At 37.2% G+C, this 18,547-nt stretch overlaps 1 protein-coding gene across 5 annotated transcripts in view; it reads left to right on the top strand.

The window, feature by feature from the left end:
• Window positions 1-18,547, top strand: part of EHBP1 (EH domain binding protein 1) — a 301,779-nt gene that overhangs the window by 113,788 nt on the left and 169,444 nt on the right. For 4 of the 5 annotated variants that reach the window (XM_070732530.1, XM_070732531.1, XM_070732532.1 and 1 more), the window contains exons 6-8: window positions 9,779-9,960; window positions 11,549-11,688; window positions 15,872-15,994. In XM_070732530.1, coding sequence (XP_070588631.1) covers window positions 9,779-9,960; window positions 11,549-11,688; window positions 15,872-15,994 — 445 coding nt within the window. Of the gene's footprint in view, window positions 1-9,778; window positions 9,961-11,548; window positions 11,689-15,062; window positions 15,168-15,871; window positions 15,995-18,547 lie in introns of all 5 variants that reach the window. The other variant, XM_070732534.1, reaches the window with a different exon arrangement.

Genomic DNA, 18,547 nt, shown 5'->3' on the forward strand with positions numbered 1-18,547 from the left:
AGTCATTTTTAAACTGAATATCAATATATATATTTATACATCTTCTTTTTTCTTTCTGTTCTTCCTTTCCAACCATTTATAAAATAAATTCCAAACTTCAAAATATTCTGAATCTTCTTGCTATGGTCAACTTATCTGATTCTGCACATTCCAATTTTTTAAAAATAATTATATTGTCGGATGAGACATCACAGTGTTTCCAGTTTTGTGCCAGGCATATTCTCACTGCTGTCAAAATATATAGTATAATATACCAATATTTATTTTCTATTTTTTGATCCAATATCCCTACTAAGAACATTAAGGTTTCATATTAATTTTTTGTTCCATTATCTTTTCAAGCCATCTGTGTATCTTTTTTTTAAAAAAATTAATTATTGGGCAGGTCCACCACATGTGATAGAATTATCCATTTTTGTGTTGGCATTTTCAACATTTGGGGTTCATGTTTTGATACGTTTGGGCCAATCTCGCTGGTGATAGGTGCCATCTGTAGTACATTTTATAGAGATTTTCCTTATAAGAGACTGCTTTGGATAGTTAGTGATTTTTACTCCAGATTTTTTCCCATTGATTCAAATTTATGTTATACAGTATCTGAAATTTTAGCCCAACTAATCATACTACTTTTAACAATTTCTTCCTCCATTTTATAATTTAGTAAAATATTTGTAAATTTTTGCTATTATTTTTCCCCCAGGTCTCAATAGGATCTTATCTAATTCTGATTTCTCTTTTGCTATTTTTACGTTTCTTTACGTGTCCAAAATTTCTGCGTATCTAGCCATTTTATGTTTGTCTATTGTGTTGGGATAGATTATTGCTTCCGTACTTGAAAACCATGTCAGAATTTTTTAATAATGTTGATATTTTATTTTAGCCCAAATTTTATATAGGGATTCTCAGATTTTATGATTTTGGAAATAGTGTTTTTTATGTTTCTCGTCCAATAGGAACCCATGCCATCCAACCTATAGATCATGTCCCTCAAGCGTTAATATTCTTTTATTACTAAATTGTATCCAATCTGTAATCCATTGAAGAGCAGCTGCTTGATAGTACAATTACAGGTCAGGGAGTCCAATGCCCCCTTGTTTTCTATTATCTTGCAGATATTTTAATTTAATTCTTGATTTTTTTCCTCCTGCCCAAATAAACTTCAATATTATTCTATTTAAACGTGGTTTGGAGACCAATGCCCCTTCTATCAAGTGAGATTGGAGTGAAATTGTTATGAGTAATCAGGCCACTGCTCTATATGTAATTTTTGTTCATGTCCTTATTCATAGTTATCTAAAGTTATCTCTGTAATGTTTATTTATTTGTGAATAATACCAATAACATAAAGAGCCAGCCACTTTCATTCAGTCCTGGAAAGGGGGCAATAGCAAAGAACATTGGAAAAACAGCAGACATATAACAAGTAATGTTATATATGGTCCTCTACACTCATTGAAAAAACAGAGACCTTTATTCAACGAAGAGATATTTTAGTGGGACCTGATTTTTTCTGGTAAGGAGTTATAGAAACATAGAAACATAGAAGTCTGACGGCAGAAAAAGACCTCATGGTCCATCTAGTCTGCCCTTATACTATTTTCTGTATTTTATCTTAGGATGGATATATGTTTATCCCAGGCATGTTTAAATTCAGTTACTGTGGATTTATCTACCACATCTGCTGGAAGTTTGTTCCAAGGATCTACTACTCTTTCAGTAAAATAATATTTTCTCATGTTGCTTTTGATCTTTCCCCCAACTAACTTTGGATTGTGTCCCCTTGTTCTTGTGTTCACTTTCCTATTAAAAACACTTCCCTCCTGGACCTTATTTAACCCTTTAATATATTTAAATGTTTCAATCATGTCCCCCCTTTTCCTTCTGTCCTCCAGACTATACAGATTGAGTTCATTAAGTCTTTCCTGATACGTTTTATGCTTAAGACCTTCCACCATTCTTGTAGCCCGTCTTTGGACCCATTCAATTTTGTCAATATCTTTTTGTAGGTGAGGTCTCCAGAACTGAACACAGTATTCCAAATGTGGTCTCACCAGCATTCTATATAGTGGGATCATAATCTCCCTCTTCCTGCTTGTTATACCTCTAGCTATGCAGCCAAACATCCTACTTGCTTTCCCTACCGCCTGACTGCACTGTTCACCCATTTTGAGACTGTCAGAAATCACTACCCCTAAATCCTTTTCTTTTGAAGTATTTGCCAACACTGAACTGCCAATACAATACTCAGATTGAGGATTCCTTTTCCCCAAGTGCATTATTTTACATTTGGAAACATTAAACTGCAGTTTCCATTACTTAGACCATTTATCTAGTAAAGCTAAATCATTTACCATATTACAGACGCCTCCAGGAATATCAACCCTATTGCACACTTTAGAGGCATCGGCAAATAGGCAAACCTTCCCTACCAAACCTTCCCCTATGTCACTCACAAATATATTAAAAAGAATAGGACCCAGAACAGATCCTTGTGGCACACCGCTTGTAACCTGACTCTGCTCAGAATACTCGCCATTAACAATAACTCTCTGATGTCTATGCTTCAGCCAGCTGCAAATCCATTGAACTATCCAGGGATTAAGTCCAATCTTCACTAATTTATCTATCAGCTCTTTATGTGGAACCGTATCAAAGGCTTTGCTGAAGTCCAGGTAGGCAATATCCACGGCACCACCTTCATCCAACACCTTTGTGACATAGTCAAAGAAATCAATGAGATTAGTCTGACATGATTTGCCTTCAGTAAAGCCATGCTGATTTGGGTCTAATAAGTTATTGTTTTTTAGGTGCTGACTTATCCTCTTTTTGAGTAGAGTCTCCATCATTTTAACTACAACTGATGTCAAGCTAACTGGCCTGTAGTTACCAGCTTCTTCTCTACTGCCCTTCTTGTGAATAGGCACAACACTGGCCATTCTCCAATCCTCAGGAACTTCTCCTGTTAACAAGGATTGGTTAAACAAATCAGTCAGGGGGGTAGCAATGACAGATCTGAGTTCTTTAAGAACTCTGGGGTGGATGCCATCTGGACCCATTGCCTTATTTATCTTTAATCGTTCAAGTTCTTCTAAGACATCGGCTTCTAAGATCACTGGAGCTGAATCCGTACAGCTGGAAGCAATGCTATATCCCTCTATAGTATTATTTTGTAAGGTGTCTTTTGAGAAAACTGAACAGAAGTAGCTATTGAAATGGTCAGCGATCTCCTTATTCCCATTAATGCATGTATTATTCCCGGTACTAAGCTTCGTGATGCCGCAGTTTTTCTTCTTCTTATCATTAATAAATCTGAAGAAGGTTTTATCCCCCTTCTTTACAGATTTGGCAATTTCTTCCTCTTTTGAGGCTTTAGCAGCATATATTATCTGTTTCGTCTCCTTCTGTCTCATTTTATATACCTCCCTATCAGCTATACTTCCAGACTCTTTATACCTCCTATAGGCAGCCTTTTTTTCATTGACTATAGCCCTTACATCATTGCTAAACCACAGCGGTTTCTTCTTCCTTTTACCTTTAGTTATTTGTCTTACATACAGTCCAGTGGCTTTTAAGATGGCCTTTTTTAATACAGTCCACTGGATGCTCGCTCTTGCCATTTTATCCCTCCCCTTTAATTCATTATCTAAATATTCTCCCATTGCAATAAAATTTGTTTTTCTGAAATCCAATACTTTGGTTGCATTATAGGATTGCTCACAATGAGTTTTTACATCAAACCACAAACATAGATGGTCACTGCAACCTAAATTTTCTCCCACCTTGACATCTGAAACCCAATTCCCATTCGTAAAAACTAAATCTAGAATATTCTCCCCTCTAGTTGGTGTCTTAGCCAGCTGTGCCAGAGCTGCTCCTGTAAAGGCCTCTACTATATTCTTACTTTTGCATGTAAGGGCACTGGGGATATTCCAGTCAACATCAGGCATGTTGAAATCACCCATAACCACAATATCTCCCTTTACTGCCATTTGGGTAATTTCATCCACCATCTTGTTGTCATATTCCTCGGATTGCCCTGGAGGCCTATAGATCACCCCAATTCTAATGACAGAACCTTCTTTATTTTGCATGCAAATCCAGAGAGTCTCTAGATCTTGACACGTATTTTGAATTAGTGTTGTTTTTAGACTTTCTTTAATATAAATGGCTACTCCACCTCCCCTTCTCTCTATTCTATCCTTCCTATACAGTGTATATCCTGGTATGGATATTTCCCATTCATTAGAATCCTTAAACCATGTCTCAGTTATGGCAACCAGGTCCAAATTATCTCTAGATATTATGGCCATTAATTCACAGAGCTTGTTGCTCAAGCTTCGAGCATTTGTGCACATTACCCGAAGAACATTATTTTCGTTATTAGTTTGCCCCTTATCATCAACAACTACATCTATATTATTTGCAGCTCCCTTTTCATAAGCTTCCAAAAACTGCTTTATCCTCATTGGTCGGGGACAGAAATCACCCACATCAGTTACATCTCTGTCCCCTTTACCTAGTTTAAATGCCTGTCCAAAAAAGTTCTGAATTCCTCACCGAGCACCTGGGTACCTCTGTATGATGGATGCAAACCATCCCTCTTAAACAACTCCCTATTAGACCACCTACTGACATCATGACTTACATAGCCAAAACCTTCAGCTTTACACCACTGCCTTAACCACACATTAAACTCTCTGATACACGTTGTTTTATCCTCTTGGCCACAAACCGGTAACACCTCTGAGAAAGTCACTGAATCAGTTATTGTACCCAGCTCCACACTTTGACATTGAAAATCTCTTTTTACTACATTAACATTTCTCTGGGACAAATCATTTGTGCCAAGATGCACCACCACATCAACGTTATTACCTTTACTCACAGTCTTAACAATGTTTGTAATCCGCCTCCTGTCCCTGCTGGCAGTGGCCCCTGGGAGACACCTCAGCACCTTAACCACATCCTTGCTCTGTCCCAAATCAACACCTCTAACGGTCGAATCACCCACAAGAAAATGTGTCCTCTTTTTATTTCTACTAACTGTACTTGATGGTTTGGTGACATTTACGACAACTTCCCCTTTGAACATCCCCTCATTCTCTGCCTGAGGGACCTTGCTAATATCTCCAACATCCTTACTATTTAAATCCGCAAGAACACTATAGGAATTCGATACAGAGAGACCAAAATTGCTATGTTTTTGCTCAACTGCACGCAATCTTCCTGAACCGACAGTTGTCCACACAGCCCTCCTCCTCGGGGGGCGCTGTGGAAGTGGAGGCTGGACACATGGCTGCATTACAGCACGTGGCTGGGACAATCTTTCCACTTAGCTGAAAAATAATTTAACAAAAATATAATATCATTCAATACATTCTCAGTCTAATGAACCATAAGTTTATCAAGACAAAATGAATCAGATTTTTCAATGGACATATATCTGCTTTCAGCATTTATCTAATTGCCTTGAAGTGTTATATCATAATGTGGTGGACCATAAAGGAATGCATGCATGGGTACTTTTCTGTGGTTTCCTCCACCTTCTCTAAAAAAAACCCTGTATAATTATAAAAAAGATAATCCTGACTGATAAGTGAGAAAAAGGAGAAAAATCCTGCTTACAATTTGTTAAGTGCTATCTAAATAAAAAGACAATAAATCCTTCATTTTACAGATTGAATGTCTGTTCAATCTGAGATTTCTTCAAGCCTAGAAAAACATTCATACATGAGATTATTGTGTTAAATAGTACTCCGCAGCATTAATCTATATACCACTGCAACTCTATTTTCTATAACCTTTATCTGTGTGAAGCGGTGCATTATAGGACAACAATTTTTGAAATAAGTTACCTGAAATGGGCTAACTTACAGAAAGCATCCAAAATCTGGGACCTATTATTACCAAATTTGGGAAGGAAGTGTCTTTGATTCAGTGAGGCACTGGTTGTTTAGTAACAAAATAATAATAGTAGTAATTGTCCATGAAGCACTTAGATAAGTGAAAGCAGAAAAACCAAAAGATGCGCAGATGTCATATGTTGAAGATTTGATTACATTAACAGAGTTGGAAGGGACCTTGTAGGTCATCTAGTCCAGTGTTTCCCAACCTTGGCCACTTGAAGATATCTGGACTTCAACTCCCAGAATTCCCCAGCCAGCATTCGCTGGCTGGGGAATTCTTGGAGTTGAAGTCCAAATATCTTCAAGTGGCCAAGGTTGGGAAACACTAATCTAGTCCAACCCCTCGCCCAAGCAGGAGATCCTATACCATTTCTGATAAATGGCAGTCCAATCTGTTCTTAAGAGCCTCTAGTGATGAAACTCCCACAAGGTCCAAAGGCAAGCTGTTCCACTGATTGATTGTTCTCACTGTCAGAACCTTCCTCCTTATTTCTAGGTTGAACCTCTCCTTGATCAATTTTCATCCAGAAGAGTTTCTGGCTTAAGATGTCTTCTACCTTCCTTCATCTTCCTCTCACAACTGCATACATTTTCTTCACTTGCTTCCTCCTTGCCAGCCTTCCATGTAGTTTTGTGTTAGTCATTTAACTCAAATATCCGTGTTACAAAGCAGTACTTTCCCCCTAGCTATTTGCCAGCGTTTTAATTTTGACAGCTTTCCAAACTGCAGTAAAATTGATTCCAAGTATTGCTCTCTGGTTTATCACATCTGTTCTCAAATACAGGTGGTCCTTGGGTTACAACAGCCGTTGAAACGGAGGTTTTCGTCCCTGATGCAGTAGTAAAGTGGGACATTATGTGATTAGTGAAGTCAGTCTGACAGTCCAGATTGCTATCCTAGCCTCAGGACATATGGATTGTTAAACTGGAAGAGGCAGGAGTCCTAGGCAAGGAAGCCAGCAAGGGCTATGGTGGGGAGGGCACAGGCAAGAACGCTGGACTGTGTGGGCACATATGCAGGCAATGCTGCAGAAGGTTGCTTCAGAGCATAGATGGGTGCCATGGTGTGTGTGTGTGTGTGTGTAGTGGACATGCCAGGTAAAAAAGTAGCAGAAGTAGGAGCAACTTAGCTTATGGGAAACTGCAGGAAATATTAGAAAAAATGTGATCATATGAGCTGGAACATTGTAATCACAAGCCAGGGACTGACTATAGAGACACGACAACTTTACACACCAGTCATAAGTTCCCACATTCAGTGTGGTCGTAATTTTGAACAATCACTTTAAAAAGTCATAACTCAGTGACTACTTGCACAGCCATCGTTTATATCAAAAATGTATTTCTATTAAGTCTTTTAGCTGCCAGAATGATCCCCAGTCCATGAATTAAACAACTAATATATCTGTGGTTGAAAATATTTTACTATATTTCCTTGATAACCTCCACTATCTTGAGATGTGTAAATAGAAGTGTTCCTAAGGTTAGAAATGTCTTCATATTTTCTTTTGATACCTGCAGCTTTTCAGTTTGATAATCTGCTGAATTCAGACAAAAGTGACTGAAGAATCAGTCATTTAAAAAAGCAACATAAACTCTGCCATCTCTGAATTAATACTATATAAATAGTAGCTGGTACATAATATATCTTTCAACTCTTTTGGATGAAATGACTTGCTATATTGATTGATGTTAATCTATGCAATCTGTCATCATTTGCACCAACTAACACTGAGATCATCTCTTTGCTAATAATTTGTCAGAACAAGCCAGTCTCATTGTCATTATACATCTGTGATAATATGAGGTCTTTGTATTATTTATGCAGCTATTTAACTTTTTCCTCAAAGTTCTGTCTCCTCCAGGGCTAATATTCAAAGCTTTGTCCAAAGTGTTTTTAATCTATAATGTTGTGTTGGTATGTTCAGCAATGTTCATGGTAGAGAGTGTGTGTGCGCGCATGCATATGTATATCCTCATTCCATTCCATATACACACACTAACATAAACATTGTTGAATATGCCAACGCAACGTTATTTCATGAAATGATACTTCCTGAGCTGTTTTTATATATTTTTGTTTCAGTTACAACTTTCTTACTTTTAGTGTCCACAATACGCGCTGATACAAGATACTTAATATTATATTATATTTGACTTCATGACTATCTGACACTGTCTGACAACATGCTTTTCACCAATACAGTGATACCTCATCTTACAAACGCCTCATCATACAAACTTTTCGAGATATAAACCTGGGGTTTAAGATTTTTTTTGCCTCTTCTTACAAACTATTTTCACCTTACAAACCCACCGCCGCCGCTGGGATGCCCCGCCTCCGGACTTCCATTGCCAGCGAAGCACCCGTTTTTGCGTTGCTGGGATTCTCCTGAGGCTCCCCTTCATGGGAAACCCCACCTCCGGACTTCCCCACCTCCCCAGCAAGGGGAGCATCAGTGAAATCGCAACATCACCAAAACACAGGACTTCCGTTGCCAGCGAAGCGCTCGTTTTTCCGATGCTGGGATTCCCCTGCTGCATCGCAAAAACACAGAAGTCCAGAGGTGGGGTTTCCCATGGAGGAGAGCCTCAGGGGAATCCCAGCAGCGCAAAAACGGGCACTTTGGCTGGCAAAAGGGGTGAATTTTGGGCTTGCACACATTAATCGCTTTTCCATTGATTCCTATGGGAAACATTGTTTCGTCTTACAAACTTTTCATCTTAAGAACCTCATCCCGGAACCAATTAAGTTTGTAAGACAAGGTATCACTGTATATCCAATGAGGACTATTGATTTAATCTTAGAGTTGACCCTCTTTCTTTACATTCAGGTTCACAGTTTTCTGACACCATGGTTAGATATTTCCAGAGTATCCCACTCACCCTCCAAAAACAGTATCTCAAGAAAAATGATATTTATGAGAAGAAGTGGAAAATGTCGTTTGGACTAATCCTCCAAAAAACAGACTTTATTCATTGTTGATTATTTTGTTGAATTTTTTTATGGGGGAGAATTTGGCAGACTTTGTCTATAACATCCGAAGTCTACTACAGTGAGGCTCCTTGAAAAGAGGGTTTACTGTATGCTCTTGGCTGTGGTTATTTTTCCCCCTGAATAAAATATACTACTGGTAATTCAAATAGTCTTTCCTAAAAGTGCTTGAGACTTCTGCCTAGTAAAATAAGTCTAAATATAATATGTGATCCCTGAAGGATATCTTGTGTTTTTTTTTAAAAAAAACCTAGCCGTATCTATCCGATTAGGCATGCTAATATTATACAAATTATTAAGGCATGTAGATCCCTTTTGAGTCAATTTCTACAATATGCTGAACACTTAAGAAGGATTTAAGTCTCTCAAAAGAACTTAAGGATGTGCAAATAAACCTCGCTGATGAAATTAAACAGATGCAACTCACACAAACAATGTGAGTCCTCCTTTCCCTGTCTGTTGCTGTCAAAGAACAAGTTGAGGCTCTGATCTATAAAAGCAAAAGAGAGATCATGGAATTTAGTGCTGTCATAATAAACTGCTTTGGTCTTGTCTTATGAAAATAACTTGGTAGGGCATGCAAGGCAACATGCATGACAGGATATGTCCAGTGAGTGAACATCTTTTTTTTAGTACATGTAAATCTGAATCAGCATTCTATTAACAAATAATTACTTCATATTACACTTGATAAAATTTTAGCTTAATTAATTACAAGTTGAAAAACTATTGTTAAAATATCATTGGATCTAGATCTGATGAGAGACAAGGTAGGAAATTTTCATGGAAAACAAAGGTAGGACATCCATTAAATAAAGCGGAATCATGTGTTTTGTTTTTGTTACTATAAAAAGAGGGGTCTTTTTTTCTATTTAAGGAATCTCCTTCTGGACGCCGGAAAGCCCTTGCTACCAGCAATATCAACATGAAACAGTATGCAAGCCCCATGCCTACGCAGACAGATGTCAAGTTAAAGTTCAGGCCTTTGTCTAAGAAAGTTCTCTCAGCCACCCTGCAGTTCTCATTATCCTGTATTTTCCTAAGAGAAGGAAAGGCCACGTAAGTTTTGCAGGATGTGTTACTCTATTGCTCTTTTATATGCTCCAGAGAGCCTTTTTTGAACTTGCCAGCTCTCAGTTCCCTTGGACCACAAATTTCTCCTTGTGTGATTGTTAAAAATTTGTGAATCAAACGATTCAAAGTGTAAAATCACTGTGTAAGTTCTGAATAAACATTAAAAAAAGACTTCCATAAGTCATTTCTCCCTTCCCAAGTAGATAAGCCCTGACCTTCCTACCTGTCTCTATGACCAATCAGGTCTGCTTAGCATTATCACCTCAGTTACTACTCTTCGGCCTCCCATAAAAATGCTGAAAGTGGAGTATATTCAACCTCGCAATTCCTACAGGGGCTATTATTATCATTCTAGTTTTTTGCAGGGCAGTGGGTGGAGAGCATGAGTTGTGGGAAAGAAATTTCTGGGGTTTTATCAACTTGGGCATGGCCTTGAATGAACATTTATTTCAGTTTCACCACAGAGTCGTAATATGAGACAACAACATGATCCTAGAACATTGGTAAAAATTTGAAAGATAACGCATATAACACATACTGTAAGAGGAAGCCCTATATCATTGGTAATTATTTTCATTATGTTTTATAGAACTTGCTGCCCCAGCACAATATCTTTTTGAGCTGGGGCAAATTTTTTTCATTAGTAAAAAAATTACACCTTTTCTTTTCTCATAAACCTTCAGAGTCTTCCTTTCAAGATGCAGCTGTACGTCAAGGTTAAAATTAATTTGTTTTCTAAAAAGCACTGAATCAAAATGCAGCAGACAGTAGACCTGTCAAATGGGGAAATAGCTATTAGTTCAGATCTGTCAAGATGCTGTAATTGAAGGGCATCTTGAACAACAAATTAATTTGATGTTGGTAGGATGATATTATTATTATGAGTAGTAATAGTTGTTTCACTATTTACATATAATCTACCAGATAGGTTTGATTTGATTTGGTTCTTTGACTATCAGATCCTTTCCGATGATCTAGGACACTAAAAATAACATTATAAATTATGCACTATTTCATATAACAAAACTTTATGTTCCATGTAATAAAACTTCAACTCAGTTGGTGAGCTGAAATTTTATCCATTCTACTTGTACCAAGTTTTTTCCAGATATTTTGAATTAACTCCAAATGCACCAACCTTTATGATTTTCTATATTTGATCTATTTGTGTCTTTATATAGTATTTATCTACTTTTTCTGGTTATTTTTGATTGATCCTTTCATCTCCAGCTACTGCAGTTTCAATTATTTATACTTGTTTCTTTGTAACTACAATAAAGTAACTACCGAAGGCTTATTATGGGCTAAATGTTCATTATTGTTATGCAACCAGATGTTTAGACTGCATTCGGCATTTTTATCCACCTATCGAGTCCTTCCGAAAGACCTGGGATAGGCAGATGTTGTTTAATGATGTTAAAGGTATCTATTATTATATACACAAAAAAGTGAAATTACAGCTGCCAGTCCATGTTCATCTGCATCAAGTTGTTCCTAGGAATCTACAATGTTAAAACATGTCAGCATACTATATCTGCAGATCCAACCATTATTATGTTGTTGTTGTTATTAGAGATGAAGATATGCAGAGCCTGGCAAGTCTGATGAGTATGAAGCAAGCAGATATTGGAAATTTAGATGACTTTGAGGAAGATAACGAAGATGATGAAGAAAATAGAGTGAACCAGGAAGAAAAGGCTGCAAAAATTACAGGTTTGTTTCTTCCCTGTATATGCATGACTTTGCTTATAAACATAAGTTGAAAATTGTTATTATTTTTCACCATTTTTCTTTTGAAAATTATGTAGATTTGTACTATTTGCATTAGGGACAAACAATTTAATATAAAACATGGATTGGTTTCCTTGTGTGACGTAAGAGAGGATTCATGTTCCTTTAGCTTAACTTCAAAAGAGCCAAAAACAATATGTATTTGGATAGATTTTATTTCTGTTACTGTTTCTCTCCTTTGACTTCATGGACTAATGCAAAGTTACTCATAGCTTGAAGAAATAAGGTTTCTGTATATTTCAATATGTACTAGAGTCTTGCAGGAGTATTGAAATATGTTGTATGGAAATTTTACAGGTTTTCAGGCCATTAGCATTCATAATCCCCCTAGCTTCTACAGTTTACTAATGCAGGAGGAACTAAGCTATCTGCATAATAAATCTAAATTTAAGCTAATATTTTAAGTTTTTGAGCTGAATCAAAGAGTTATAATAGTTTTCCATATCTTGAAAGCATAGCTGGATAACTTGGTTCTGCATAAAGAAGCAAACAGGGAGAAAATCTATCCTGTCCAGCAGTGTTAATGTGAAGTAATAAAAAGGAGGATAAGCCTGACAGCACAAGATAGCTAACAATTTTATTTGAGAACAGATTTATGTTGTATATGTGTGATTGTGTGTGTAGCAGAGAGAAAGAAAGAGAGAGACTTCAACCTACAGAAGGCACAGCAATATTTTCCACCTCAAGAGAATATAGAGCTCAGTTCCGATATTCATGAAAAAGAGGAAAAGAAAAGAAATTTAAGTTTCATGAAGGAGTCACAATTCATGTCTCTTCTTGGAAATTTCCCAGTAGCCTTGTTGGTTCAGCCTACATCTTCTAAAGCAGTGTTTCCCAACCTTGGCAAGTTGAAGATATTTGGACTTCAACTCCCAGAATTCCCCAGCCAGCATTCGCTGGCTGGGGAATTCTGGGTGTTGAAGTCCAGATATCTTCAAGTTGCCAAGGTTGGGAAACACTGTTCTAAAGCACTTCCTAGATAAGAGACACTATGAATTGGATCTGAACCACATACTGTACTGGAATACTACCTTTTTAAAATGACAGTTGGAATAGCCTCTAATTACTGCCATACTAAGCTGTACCATAATTTAATGTATAACCCAGTAAAAGTACTTCTAATTGGAGTAACAGAAATGTTCTACTTTCTTTGATGTTCCACCTATCAAGCATTATATTGTAATCTCCTTGACAAAAAGATTTCTATTTCTACAGTATTACCATTTTTTTAAAAGAGGTAAAGTAGATTCACTATCTAAGATTTGTCTATATCAGTAGATTGCTTCTGACTGTCTTTAGAGTTTTAGTAAATCAGGATGAATGGAAAAGATGCTTATATCACCAAAAGCAATTATTTCATTAATATCATGTTCCATAAGCATATTTTTATAATTTTATCATACACTCCCTGATAAGTGAGATGATATTGATTAAATTTCTTGTTTGTTCCACAAAGAATTGATGCAATTCTGTTATGTCTCCTTGAGTTCATGTCCTTAGCATTTCTCCATCTTGCAGTTTCCCACGCCTGCCTTCCTTCATTCTTCACCAGTCTCTGTCAATCTCTGTTTTTCAAATGACTACCAAATGCTCAACTAAAAAAAAATAATTGAACACTAAACAAATGCACATAGATTTCCTTATCTTTCATCTTTTTCATCTCTCTGGGTGGCAGTTTATATATATGACATTCATGATAATGCAACTTAGGTATTCAGCTGTTGAAGACACTACATGCCATTGTTCTATTGCATTATGAGAAAAGAAGGTTCCACATATCTTCTGTGAAAAACTATAACAATTAAAACTACATTGGTGTTTCCTCTTCCCCTTCCCTCCAGTCACTTCCTTGATTGCCTGCACACTTTAACAACTGTACCATATAGATCAGATGGAGTGGGTCAAACACATACTGCATACTATCAAAACGTCCAATTTACATCATAGCTCTTGCCTCATTGAATCTACTAGTTGTAAGTTGTCCTAAAGAGGTTAGAAGTGTGAGATATAGGTTAACTAAAACTTAGGAGCCAGCCCTGGCCATTTTTTTTTTTTAGGGGGGGGGCATTCCAGATCTGCACGGCAGGGCAATCTGGCTAAGCTTTATTTGGCAACATTAATTGTGTGTCTGTGCTACCTTAATTAAAATATTATATTTCAGTATTTTAATTATTATTAATCAGTTCTTGTTTTAGTACAGAATGTATACAAGATAATTCTATTAATTAAAATATATTTCATGTTCACTGAGGTTCCACATTCTAGAACCGTGATGGCGAACTAAGGCACATGTACCACAGCTGGCACACAGAGGTCTCTCTGCAGGCACGCGAGCCGTTGCCCAGCTTAACTCCAACGTTCATGTGCACACACACACACATCTCCTGCCACCCAACTGATTTTCAGGATGTGCATGCGTGTGGGGGGGGTTGAGCACAGCAGTGTGGCACGCCACTCCCTCCGCAGGCTATTATGGGTCCCAGAATCTGCAGGGAGGCCTACTAGGCCCAAAACAGGGCATGGGAGGTGCAGCTTGCCCCCCCCCCCATGGCCCATTTTTGGTCCCAGAAGGCTGCAGGGAGGCCTGCTAGGCCCAAAATAGGAAATGGGGGGGGTCATGTGCACATGTATTGGGGGCGTGGGGAGCATATGAGCTGGGGTGGCGCAGCAGGTAGAGTGCTGTACTGCAGGCCACTGAAGCTGACTAGATCTGTAGGTCAGCGGTTCAAATTTCATCACCGGCTCAAGGTTGACTCAGCTTTCCATCCTCCCAAGGTGGGTAAAATGAGGACCCAGAATGTGAGGGCAATAGGCTTGTGATTAATTTGATTTGATTTATTAGATTTGTATGCCGCCCCTCATGGTGGCTCTGTTGAAAAGTGCTATTGCTAACAGGTTGTAAGCCCCCCTGAGTCTAAGGAGAAGGGCGGCATAAATATTGAATAAATAAATTAAATAAATAAATAGGGGGTTGCATACTCAGGCATGGGGAATGGGGAAACAGGGGAGGCACTGCGGATGTGCAGGCCCCATTGCATTATGGGTGCCAACAGGCCCATGCGCTGTTGTGCGTGCACGCTTTCAGCACACAACGACATCACTGTTCTAGAATAGGGAAAAGCCCTCATGAAAGTACAGAGATATATTGATTATGATTGTTCAGTCTGGAATGAATTCCTAAATTAACATTTGTCTTTCTTTTCCTTCTCTCTTTTCCCTAATAACAGCATGTATTGTATTCCTTTTCCATTAAATGACCTTTCCTCACAGTTGTCTTGACTGGCTTCTGTTTACAGAAATTGTAAACCAGTTGAATGCTCTGAGCAGCTTAGATGAAGATCAAGATGACTGCATAAAGCATACAAATATGCTGTCCACTAAATCAGCCAGTTCTTCTGAAGGTCTATGAGCTTTCCTCCTTTTCTGTTTCTGGCATGTCTGCATTTTACTGTGACCTCCTTAGTATCTGTTCATATTCAAGTGTTGGTTGTAGCTTTGTGCTTTGTGCTTGGCATCCATTACAGTCTTGTTGCATACAGTTAAGGGTATGCAACAAGATATGGTGCGTTCATCGGCAAAGGTGAGGAAACTATGGCCCTAAGATAATATTGGATTCTTGTTCCCATCAGCCCCTCCAGTGTGGTCAATGATCAGAAAAGATTGCGACTGTAGTCAGATCTTCCATTTGCTAAACCTAGCTCATAACTGCCATTACTTGTGCTTTGGAAGTATTGCATTCTTTCTCTGAGGTAATGTATATACTGCATGTGGGCTTTCCAGCTTAGTAATGGAAAAATTACTATCTTTATATACTGATTTTCTTTTCAGTTAGCATTTTTTTTCTTTTTAAAAACTATTGTTAGAGCCTTCCAATTTAAACAGTCATATAATAAACTTGCACTTGCTTCTGTTCATGTTACTAAGCTGGAAACATTGGTGTACTATAAATATAACTAGTTTAGCAGTAGAAAATGTGTCATGATTCACTATTAAAAGGAATATATAGTACTTAAGTATTTGGAAAGTGATTGTTTAAACATTCTATGTTTAATCCTAAATAAAAGTATAAAATATGTACTGAAATATATTTTGCTTGGTTTCTTAGAACTTATCAACAAGCTTAGTTTCCTGGATGAAGAGGAACAAGATTTGGCAAATTCAAGATCAAATCCATTTGTAGATTCTGATAGATCAGAGCTGAATCCTTTTGGAGACACTGATATCGAAGGTATTTAATTTTACCATATACAATCTTAGAATTGTACTACACTTTGTGGCAAGATCACAAATTACATGTACTTCCTAATTCTCATTTTCTAAAAGTTTCTTTGATGTTACTTACGTACTAGTAATTTTCAATTTAAATATTCAACCACAGCTTGCTTAAGGTGCAGCTGTATAATGGAATTCTTCAATGTGAAGTAGCCTTTTAGATCAGTGTTTGATCAAATCATTTTTCTCTTTCTAGACATGTCTGGACAATTTAATAAAAGCTTATGCAATATTTTAAAGCACTAACCTCTGCTACTAGTTCGGGAACAGGAGTGCGTAGGCGCATGACACTTCTGCACATGCGCAGAGCGTCTGAGATGACGTCCAGGTGGGTGGGCAGAGCCTCCCGCCACTGCTGCTACTGGTTTGCTCGAACCTGGATAAACCGGTAGAAACCCACCACTGATTTTAAGTCCTAGTAACAATAATCAATACAGTGTTCCCTCGATTTTCGCGGGTTCGAACTTCGCGAAAAGCCTATACCACGGTTTTTCAAAAATATTAATTAAAAAATACTTTGTGGTTTTTTCCCCCTATACTACGGATTTTCCTGCCCAATGACATCATATGTCATCGCCAAACTTTCATCCACCTTTAATAATTTTTTTAAAAAATAAACTTTAATAAATAAACATGGTGAGTAATAATCTAAATGGTTGCTAAGAGAATGGGAAATTGTAATTTAGGGGTTTAAAGTGTTACGGGAAGGCTTGTGACACTGTTCATAGCCAAAAATAGTGTATTTACTTCCGCATCTCTACTTCGCGGAAATTCGACTTTCGCGGGCAGTCTCGGAACGCATCCCCCGCGAAAATCGAGGGAACACTGTACTTTAACCTTACTTTGTGTTTGATTAAACTCAAATTTAAGTATGTACTAAAAGTTGCACATTAGTAATTTTTCATAAAAATATGAACCATGATATAATGTATCTATAACAAATATACATTCACAGTGAAACAACTAGATTAGGAACTTGCACCAGAAGAACTGCCCCCCAGAAAACAATGGAGCAAACTCTTAATATAAAAGCCATGATGAGAATTGTTCTTCTTTTGTTTGTTTATTGTTTTAAGCAGTAGTTTATGTAAACTTGTTATTATTTAGCAAAGCCAACCCTTGATAAAATCATGAATGCTGTCTTTTGCTCATGCTTTACCCTTTGGCACCCCATTCTAAAATTTTATTTATTTATTTTATTTATTTATTTTGTCCAATACATAATACACATTGAAAAGAAAGATATATAATAATATAAGTAAAGAAAAGAATAGAAGAAAAGATATAAAAGCATAGGTGAACATATTTGAAAGGAAGAAAAGATAAATGAGATAAGGAGAGACAATTGGACAGGGGACGGAAGGCACACTGGTGCACTTATGCACGCCCCTTACTGACCTTTAAGGAACCTGGAGAGGTCAATCGTGGATAGTCTAAGGGAAAAATGTTGGGGGTTAGGGGTTGACACTGCTGAGTCTGGTAATCCCAGATGATTTTGCCCACAGGATTATAGTCAGGTCAAACCCTTTCAGACTTTTGGATATAGCCTAATAGAAAGGACTGAATCCACGGTAAAATAAGTAAATCCTAATCCATCAAGTACTTTGGAAAGATACCATGATCAATAAAATGCAAAGCTACTGAGTAGTCCAGAAGAATTGTTTTTAGTATCATTCCAGTCAAAATCTCAATTGACTTCTATCCAGTAAATCACACCATTCAAATGTCTGTTGAATTGTGAGGCCACTGTATTCACAATCATTTTACACACAAATAAAACCTTTTGATTATACTAGAAAGATTAATATTAAAAAGTGGAGGTGAGGTTTGTATAAAAAAGCAACGATGAATACTTTATTGCTGTTGCAAGATCAAGCATGGGGTTGAGGCAATTTTTTACTTCTCTCTGAAGTGATAAATAGATATCACGATATGAAATATGATCACGATACAACCATATTGCACTGTACAATGTTCTAGTTGTTGAGTGTAATATCTAACCACTAAGCCTCCTGATGATTTTAAATCTTGGGCTTTATAATAGGAGATTGGCCTCCAGCATCAAATACATAAGGTTGATATTAGAGAAAAAGGACATACATATTTAGAATTCCTAATGCAAGCCTTATTTTATCATGGAACATTCTCATCTATGCTTAATGTTATTTTTTTCTGAATGGCTGGAGAAGATAGACTGAAGTGCTGTCTGTTATTAAACTTACTGGCTCATAAACTGAGGCCGAAGGTTAGGGAAGACTTCTAGCTAATGCTTGTAAGCTAACTTTGTTACTCTGTAGTACTTAAGGAAGGCTTAACTAGTCTAAACAGCAGCAGTGTTTCCCTTTTAACTCTGTCTTGGATTAATAATACATCCCAGAGTTCTGCTGTATCTACATTTGACAGAGGGATTTAGATTAATTAGTTTGTAAAGAATTTTGAAGATTAAAAGAACGATATAAGTGCTAAATGTTACAAGAGGTTGATTGTTTAAATATACAGATTATTTCTG

This window comes from Erythrolamprus reginae, chromosome 1 (genome assembly GCF_031021105.1).
Source record: "Erythrolamprus reginae isolate rEryReg1 chromosome 1, rEryReg1.hap1, whole genome shotgun sequence".
In the NCBI taxonomy this organism is placed as follows: Eukaryota; Metazoa; Chordata; class Lepidosauria; order Squamata; family Dipsadidae; genus Erythrolamprus; species Erythrolamprus reginae.